General features: G+C 46.7%; 1 protein-coding gene across 1 annotated transcript; it reads right to left on the bottom strand.

Moving 5' to 3' along the window:
* Positions 1-2,967: 2,967 nt before the first annotated feature.
* On the bottom strand, positions 2,968-3,878 carry Lkaaear1 (LKAAEAR motif containing 1). Its single transcript, XM_055596031.1, has 4 exons — positions 3,855-3,878; positions 3,342-3,737; positions 3,103-3,225; positions 2,968-3,027 (listed from the first exon to the last, which is right to left on the bottom strand). The coding sequence occupies exons 1-4, from the start codon at positions 3,876-3,878 to the stop codon at positions 2,968-2,970; spliced, it is 603 nt and encodes a 200-aa protein (XP_055452006.1).
* Positions 3,879-9,748: the final 5,870 nt, after the last annotated feature.

The following is a 9,748-nucleotide window of genomic DNA, read 5'->3' as shown; positions in this document are numbered from 1 at the left end:
CCTCGAGCCCCAGCGCCTGCTCGCCCGCAGTGCCCCGCCCCGCGCCCGCTCCAGTGCCCCACCCGCAGCTGGCGTATCGCCCCGCGGTAGCGTGGCATGGTGACCCTGAAGGGTGAGTCCTACAGACACAGCGGATTGAGCCAGCGCTCCGCTCTGCTTAGCTGGGTTTCCCCAGCCTTTAAGTGATAGTGCAGGGTCCAGCACCAGAGCTGAGCTCTGTGTGCTACTTGGCTCGCCTGGATAAAAGGCCTTTGGGAAGGACTGGTCTGTGATACTGCCCCGTCCGGCCGACCCTTCGCCTTTCGGAGTCTGGTCTATAAGGTGGGGTTAAGAGTGTCACCCTGCTGTCGAACTTTCCCAGAGAAAGGAAGGTTCAGGAACTGTAGGGTGGGAGGCACTTTGAGAGCAGATTCTTACAGCAAATCGCCTCCAATGTTTCTGGGGCCTGGTGGAGTCCCTAGTGACCTTTCAAACTGCTCCAAGATAGCCTTTACCACAAATGGCCTTGCTCTTTGGTCAGCTCTTCAGATCCTTTGTGATTGGGTGCAAATTTGAATTAGCTCATTATCCCAGCATGCTCTTTGCCAGTGTCCAGAGGCTGTGACCCTGCTTTACACTTGGTGTGTAGAATGTGGTCCGATGGGGCATGTGGTTCCTGCTTTTCTTAGTACTGGAATACAGCCTGTCCAGTTCAGGTGTTGGGTTCTTGCAAACAACAATGTCTTTCAGTTGCACAAGTTGTATATGCTCACAAACTACATACAGAAGTCAGAGATGCAAAGCAGGTATTACACATGAGCCCTTAAGGCAGTGCGCCAGAGACAGAACTGAGATGACTGCAGTGAACTAGAATGGGAGACAGACAAGGAAGGGATAGGGTGAGAGGTGAGGAGGGCAGGATGTTGCCAGGATGCTCAGGGGTCCTGGATGAAGGGAGAACAATGGGTGAGAGCCTGAGACTGCCAGACATCCTGTAATGCTCTGTGGAGCTTTATGAGTTGACCACAGAGCCCTTTGGCTGCCAAACTGATGGCTTCCAAAGCAAGGTAGAGGCTAAGAAGCCCATCTGAACAGGGGCAGCAACTTTAAATAATATTCCTGAGAGGTGGACACAGGTCAGAACAGGGAGGCCCAGTAGAAATGGATCAGTACCTGGTGGAGGCCACAAAACAAAGCTGATTCTGCAGTGTTTGGTGTGAACATGGCTGTGGGTATGGCCCATATGTTTCCCCTCTTAGTTCATTTTTCACGCCTGTTCACTTGTTCTCTGCCTCCTCCCTGCTCTCCGCTCAATTAGCACCTTTCCCTGAGCACAGAAAATGCCTCTCAATCCAGGAAGGAGACCAGGAGTGCTGAGCAAGTGACGCCAGCAGGGATGGAACTCGAATCCCGTATACTCTGTCCCAGAGCAGGCCCCACTTGGCTGTGAATGTGTCACAGGCTTTGCATTCCTGAAGGACTTTCTTTAGACAGAGGGATCCTATGCCACCTTCCCTAGCCTCCTCTGTCAACCCAGTGTCATTTACAGGAGACCAGTGGCATTCTTAAGTTGGTCTGACATTTGGCATAGAGCTCTCATGCTATTGTCCTACTGGCCTTCTCAGGACGTTGGTTTTTGTTCTCACCCCTCTGCTCTGAAGTACTTAATATGGATTACTCACTGTGTGAGACACTGCCCTGAGGTGTCTCTGTAGCCCCTAGGAGGAAATGCAAGGTGAGGAAACTATGGGACTTTAGTGAATGGATGGGAAGTTTTCCTAGGCACTCACCAAATCTCTAGGGACAAATCTCTAGGAGCCTGGCGAGAGGAGCCCAGCATTGGTGTAACTGACTGTCATTAGAGGTCTACATCTCTCTGTGTGTGAGACCCTTACTCCTGGGTAAAGAGACTGTCTCCTTTCCCCGTCCTTACCCATGTCCAAACCTATCATTTCCCTCCCTCTGCCATCTCTCGCACTGCCAGAAATCCCCTTCCCTCCTCCTAAGAGCTGCTGCGTATTTGTGAGTGCTGCAGTCTAGGCTTGGATCAAGGCCCAGAGCATCAACAGGCCAGAAACTGAGAAGGGTCACGTGCTGGGGGAGAAGACCAGCTGAGGAAACAGAGACCTAGGAACTGGTCATCAGGAAGATCCTTGTGGACCACACTTTTGTGGTCTTTGTCTCCCTGCTTCTGTTCTGTTTCATGCAGAGCCAGTGGGAGGTCCCATGCTACGACAGGGGGCTGTCTACCTCCCTGCAGCTTCTTTCTACTCTGTGCATCCTGCTGGGTAGGGGCTGGTAGGAGGACCAGGACAGGGGGCCGAGGGGCCAAGAGGCCACAGGTTCTGCAAAGAGCCAATGCTGCGGAGAAGAGGAAGAACTACCTAGGCTTTTCAGAGTCCAGTAGGCAGAATGGGATGGGTGTCTTCCTTCCTGTGCTCCGTGTTCGGCGGATGAGTGGGCACAGGAGGCTGTCTCTGGAGAAAGGTAGGCTGTGGGTGAGTTTTCTGTCCCACCATCCAGGGATCTTGGAGAGGTACACCCCATTCGGAACCTGTTGGCCATCTGGACATGACTGGACTCTGCCAAGACCAGCTTTGGCATTGCAGTCATTCCCCTGCCCAGAATGCCACCCGTCTTCAGATGGAATGACCCTAACTTTGGAGACAGCCCTGATTTCTGGAGATGCTGGTGTCTAGGCAGACTTATCCTTTTCCGCACTAGTAGCCTTCCATCTCTATGGTCCTGAAGGGCACCGGTTGCCTGATGGGGGCAGGTGGTTGGAAGATATGAGTGTCCACCCACCGACATCTCCTTACTCGGAGAGTCCGGAAGTCTGTGAATGTGGCTACAGGAGAGACAGCATTGTCCTCCCCTGTGAGAGCTCAGAGGGAAAAGAGAAAAGACCCGAGGACTCTCTGTAGAGAACTTTATGTGGGAGGGTGGGAAGCCGCTGTAACCCGGGATCCCTGTAGGCCAAAGTCTGGGTCATCGCGGGAAGATGTTACCATCCACGTCTTCTTCCAGGATTGTCTCAACACGCCTCCGCTGCGGAGAGAGGGGCTGGGGTCAGTGTGTGGCGAGGCACGGGACCCTCCCACCCGTCTCCGGCCTTGCCGGCACCTCTTGTCGGTCCAGAGGATCCGGAATCTTCGTGGGCTTCAGATAGGGTGGCAGGAACAGCTCCAACCGGATGGCTTCGCGCGCAGAGCCCTGCCTCTGGACCAGGATGGCGATTTCCTCTGCCTGGGAAGGGAGTTTACAAAGCAACCCCTGCGAGCGCTCCAGAGGCGACCGGCTCCTCCCGCCCGCAGGGTGGACCCTCTTTCGAGGAGGCCCCTGGTACTCTTCCCTCTACCTACCCGCATTCGGGTGTAGCGCAACCGCAGAGCGCGGACTCGGCTGCGGGCCTCGGCCGCCTTGAGGACGCCCAGAAGCCGATCCTGCCGGTCAGCTGGTAGCTGGAACGCAGGCACCCAGGAGCGCGGGTCGGGCATGCGGTAGGGTATCTCCACAGAGTCATGTGGAAAAATGGAAGCGGTCCCATCTGCATCGTCCAGCAGGTCGCCGAAGAGCAAGTGGCGGCGGCGGTCTATGGGGAGCAAGGCAGCCAGCCCCTCTTCACTCAAGGCCCAGCCTAGCTTCGGTGGCTCTGTAGGCTGCCGGCTCTTCTTGAGCTTCTCACCAGCTCCAGCTCCAGATATGTGCTTTTGGGTCCGCTCCCGTGCAACCTTCCTTCCCGGGGGCGGCATGCTCTTCTCTGTGGAAAAAAAAAAAAGGGGAAGTCCAGCCACCTAGGGGAACACTGTGGCTCCAGCTCTGTATCTGGAACTTCCTGTAGCCACTTAATTGGCATCCCTAACTGGTAACTGAACCTGTGCATATCTGCAGTGGGCCATGACTTCCTGATCCTCTCCAGTTTTAGGAGCATACACGATTTAGGGTTATAAAATCCGGTGGACTGTCCTACAGACCGTTGGTGCTCCACAGCCCACGTAACTGTGGACATGGGTCAGCATCCCCTAACTCCGGAGCACCAGAGACTGGTCTGGTACTGTGCCCTGATGCCTGGTCTTTGGTTGGGATAGGGTTCAGGGAATGGTCCTCCATATCTTGGGCAGAGGACCTCTCCCTGTGAGTGTTTGTGACTACCCACATCTGCTTGAGTTGTGAATGTGTGGTGTTGCATCTGTGTGTATATGGACATATCTGTCCTTGCCCATCCCCTCAAGGGCAGAGATGTGGGGAGCAGAACCGAGGGAAGAGGAAACAAAGAAGACTGACTCAGAGTGGGAAAGGAAACCAACCCTACCAACCATTCCCAGCCTAGCCACAGCTCCTGACTTCCTGTGGATAAGAAGTAGAGACACCTGAGTGCTCTCCCTTAAGTTTGTCTTACCTCTGGCCTACCTACCAGCTCAGCATCCAAGCCTCCCCACCCCAGGTCCTCACACCTTCCTGCCTTTCTGTGAAATACACACCTCAGTCTGGAATCTCTGGGCTTGTTGACTGTTGCCTAGCAACCTGGAACTCCGCCCTCTCCTCACCCTGGCACCACTACAAAGCTCCTACAAAATACCTTTGTGACCAAAGCCCACCTTAAGTCCCTGTAGGAACTCAGGATGCCCTTTCACCAATTCCAGAGCAAGTTTGGGATCTCAGGGGTGTAGCGGTCTACCAAGATGAGATTTGAGTTTTGCTAAACCCTAACTTCCTTTAACCTTGGATGGCAAGCCTTAGCGTTCTATAATATATTGTGCACCCATTCATTTAGTGATTTTAAAAATAACTACTAGCCATGCGCAATGTCACATGCCTGTAATCTCAGCACTCAGGGAAGCAGAGGCAAGGGAATCTCTATGGGTTCGAAGAGAGCCTGGTCTACGAAGAGAGTCCAGGACAGCCAAAGCTACACAGAAATCCTGTCTAAAAACAAACAAAAACAAAAGAAAACTACTGTGGTTTAATTTAATTTTTTTTTTTTTTTTGCCTTTTTGAGACAGGGTTTCCCTGTGTAGCCCTTGCTGTCCTGGAACTCCCTCTGTAGATCAGGCTGGCCTTGAACTCAGTGATCTACCTGCCTCTGCACTGGGATTAAAGGTGTGAACCACTACTGCCTGGCTAGTTTAATTTTTAAATGAACGTTTATTAAAAACCTCTCAAAAAAAAAAAAAAGTCACACACCGAAATTAGCAAGACTCCACATCTATAAATCTCAATAAACTATACAGGTAGAATAACTATTTGGACTAGAAAGGTATAAAGCTAGGAAAGGAAGAAGTCAAACTATCCCTATTTGCAGATGGTACAATTCTTTACTTAACAGATCCTATTGAGTCTACTGGAAAACTATTGGACATAATGAACACTTACAATAAGGTTGCAAGATATAAAAAATCCATTAAAAACAAATCAACAGAAAACAGCAGGGACTACAGAGATGGCTCAGTAGTTAAGAGTAATGGCTGTCCTTCCAAAGGAACCTGAAACCTGGGTTCAATTCCCAGCACCAACATGGCAATTTATAACTCCAGCTCCAGGGGATCTGACACCCTCTTCTGGCTTCTGTGGACACCAGGCATGTACAAGGGTACATGGGTACATGCAGGCAAAACACCGGCATACATAACAAAATAATTAAAGCAAAGCAAAGTGCACAAAATGAAGCATTTGTATCACCAGTGAACTCTCAGAGAAAGAAATCTGGAGAAATATTTCATTCCAAATAACTCCAAAAATTATTTAGGAATACAGCTAGCCAAAGTGGTAAAAGACCTCTACCACAAAAACTTCCAGATATTGAAAAAGTGAACTAGAGAAATGACTCAGTGTTTAAGAACATGGGCTGCTTTTCCAAGGACCTGGGTTTATTTTCCAGCACCCACATGGAAGTTAACCCAGTTCCAGGGTATCTGACAACCTCTTCTGTCCTCTGCAGGTAATACATGTATGTGATTCAAAGACATGCAAAACAACCATACACAAAATAAAAATCAACCTTAAAAAGGACAACAAAAAAGGAAATCACAAAAGATATAAGATCATGGAAAGACATTCTATGCTTCTGGATTGATAGAATTAATATTGTAAATAATATTAATTGTAAACAAAAAGTGCTTTGTTTTGACGCACTTTAAGACGAAGAAACCCTGTCTTAAAACCAAAGCCAATCAACTAACTGAGGCAGAAATTAAATGTTAAAGAAACAAAACTATTAATCAACAAATGAGCAATTGAAGCCAGGCGCAGTGGCACATGCCTGTAATCCCAACACTCTGGGAGGCAGAGGCGGGGCAGCCTCTGTGAGCTTCAGTCAAACCTGCTCTACAAAGTGAGTCTAAGACAGCCAAGTCTACACAGAGCAACCCTGTCTCCAAAAAAAGAAACCCAACAAACAAGCAAATGAGCTGAATAGACAGTTTTTAAAAAAAAAAGAAACACAAATGTTTAATAACTATTTTAGACAGTATTAGTATTCTTAGTCATCACTGAAATGCAAATTAAAGCTGTTGAGATACCACTTCACCCTAGTCAGAAAGGCTATCATCAACATATCTGACAACAAATGTTGGATGTGAAGAAATAGGAACCCTTATTAACTGTTGGAGAGGGGCAAATTAATGCAGCCATTGTGAAAACTAGTTTGAAGATTCCTCAAAAAATTAAAATGAGAACTCCAGTATGACTTAGCTATTTTACCATGGACAGAGAACTCCATGCCCTACCATGGAGGTATTTACATGTCCATGTTTATTGTTGCTTTAGTCGCTATATTAAAGAATTGAAATCAAACTAGTTGCCCATCAACAGATGAATGTGTAATAAAATATTGGTGTAAACATATGAAATGAAATACTCTTCTACCCTAAATAAATGTTATTCCCATATATACAGGCAAAACGCCCATACACAAAACATTCCCACAGAATTTGGGAAAACGGATGCACTTGAATGTATAATTAAATGAAGTGCGGTCACCCAACCTCAGAAAGAAAAAGCCTCAAGTAATTCAACTCTTAACTCTATAATTTACTCCTGTTAATCACCTTGTTTATATGATCATCTTACATAAATTAGGCCAATAAAGTTAATGTAGTGAGTCCATGATCTGTCAATGAGTGTGATTTTTCCAGTGCCTGTGTTTAGGCCTCCTCTTCACTCCTGTGTGGATGGGCGATGCCTTTGGTGTCTAGAATCTGAGCCCCTGCAGGCGGAGCTTCTTTTCATTTGTAGGTAGCACATCCTGGCTGAGAGGTGGGTCCCTGTTTCTTGCAGGTGGGCCTGTTACTGAAATTTAGGCCTCTGCTAAGTTTCTAGACTTTCTTCAGGCTGTTAACTGTTCCCACTGTTTTTGGAAGCTTGCCCTGGCTTCTTGGTTGAAGGTTCATTTATGACTCTGTAAAACACAGTCCGAAAGCTTATCTCTTTATCCCCATAGCTGAGTGGAGTGAAGATTCCCCTTTTCCAGCCCCCAAGCATTTGCATTCCAATGCCCCTAGGAAGCTTTTCTTGGTCCCTTCTTTCCTTTGCAGGTATTTAGGGTGAGGGCTGGACTCTGGTACCAACCTGGGGCTGTTGAGGAGGAAGATCCTGGTCTCAGGGAAAAATAGAATTGGCGAGGTTCACCAGCAGACCACCTCCTCCAAAGCAGACTTCTTGGATTCAAAATACTCAACTGGGAATACCATAGTTCCTATGGATCCAGACAGAGTCCTGGACCATCTCAGCCTCCAGGGCCTATGGTAGCGACACATGTGGGTGAGGGTTTTTCCGGTTTCCATGGAGGGATGGGGTGGGATCACACAGGGAGTAAGAGAAAATTCTGTTCTATGTAAGGGACTATAACTTTTCCTCTGCCTTTGTGGGCTTGGAAAACTCTGTGAATCAGAGTTCTGAAAAAGAACAGCATCTTCCAGTGAACCTTCTGCTAGGCTGATTAATTGAGCACTTCAATGACTGTGGAGAGGTTGAAGTATTGTAGGTACAGGGCATAATTACAATTTTATCTTAGGCTATCGTTAGGCCTCTCATAGTTATTACTTGTCACCTCTGTGTCTGGCCTAACATCTTTGTGACTAACAGGTGAAACCTTTTGGAAAATATTAACAAACCACTAGCTTCCACCAACTCAAAGGCTAAGATTGCCATCAAGATAGCATCTGTGGTCTGTAGCCTGAGGTTTCCCTACTTTGCTGTAACTGCCTGCCTGATATTTCTAGCGATGCATTTGAAAAGTTCCTTGAGCTGTGATTTTTTTGTTTGTTTGTTTTGTTCTGTTACTATAAAAATTTCATGAAACTATTATTATTTGGAACATGGTATTTGGAATAACCCAAATCTGTATTCCTGAGCCATGGCCACTCATATTTGGCTTCAAAATAAACTATATCTCATCCTTTTTGAGGTGAGAGCTGTGTTTTAGCATGGACAGTTATGGTACCCAAACATACCCCAAGAGTGAATCATTTCTCTGGGAAGAATCATCTGCCTTAGAACTAAGCACCATTGTGGAAGCCTTTGTGTCTAAACCATTGGCATTATTTCTTTGGGTAGATTTTGGTGAATTCTTTCTGAGGCTCAGAGCTACCAATGGTTCATTTGTTTATTTTGAACTGGTTGTTTAAGATACTATTTGTTGGATTTTTTTTTCTCAAAGCATTTGGTTTAAGATTTCCATAGTTAGCCGGGCAGTGGTAATGCACACCTTTAATCTTAGAGAGGCAGGAGGATCTCTGTGAGTTTGAGGCCAGCCTGGTCTACAGAGCACATTCTAGGACAGTCATGGCTACACAGAGAAACCCTGTCTTGGAAAAAAGAAAAAAAGAAAGAAAAGTTTGCCATATTTTTATTGAGAATTTAGTACATACATATAATGAGTTTTTATAAATCTACCTTCTATTTCCTCTTCTCTAATTCCTCCCTCATCCCACTTTCACTTTCCCCTCCCAGTTTTGTGTTCCTTTTAAACTCTCAGTGTTGCCAGTATTTTCGTGTGGGTGTATTGCCATCTATTGGCTGTCATCAGGGGTTGCATCCCCGAGGAAACCGACTCTCCTAACAACTGTCAATAACTTAGATTCTCAACCTGTGATCCTCAACGACCCTTTCACAGAGGTCCCTTAACAGATATCCTACATATCAGATATTTATATTACGATTCATAAAGGTAGCAAAATTACATTTGTAAAGTAGTAACGAAATAATTTTATGGTTGGGTCACCACAACACAAGGTACTGTGTAAAAAGGTCTCAGCTTTAGGAAGTTTGAGAGCCACTGCATTAGCTTATCCATTTTGTTTGTTTGCTTTGAAAGCATTTTGGTTTCCAACCAATTTTTTTGTTTGCTTTCAGACCTCTGGCAATTTGCTAGCATTCAGTCTGTTTCTCCCTGGACACTCCTTCCATGTCAATTTAATGAAGGGAGGAAGTGTTGAACAGATTTGGTACTCCAACTGGTTTTATGTTTGATAAGTATGTTAATTGAACTTGCAAGTAATTACTAAAGGGATGTGAAAAAAAGCTGGGTGGTGGTGGTGGTGCATGCCTTTAATTCCAGCACTCAGGGAGACAGAGGCAGGTAGATCTCTGAGTTTGAGGCCAGCCTGGTCTACAAAGTGAATCCAGGGCATGCAAGGCTACAAAGAGAAACCATGTTTTGGAAAACCAAAAGTAAATAAAGGAAAAAGGAAGGAAGAAGGAAGGAAAGAAAGAGAGGAAGGAAGAGAAAGAAAGAAAGAAAGAAAGAAAGAAAGAAAGAAAGAAAGAAAGA

Source organism: Psammomys obesus, unplaced genomic scaffold, assembly GCF_907164565.1.
Source record: "Psammomys obesus unplaced genomic scaffold, mPsaObe1.curated_primary_1811, whole genome shotgun sequence".
Classification (NCBI taxonomy): domain Eukaryota; kingdom Metazoa; phylum Chordata; class Mammalia; order Rodentia; family Muridae; genus Psammomys; species Psammomys obesus.
The sequence above is the reverse complement of the archived record's forward strand: the minus strand, read 5'-3'. Positions and strand labels throughout refer to the sequence as shown.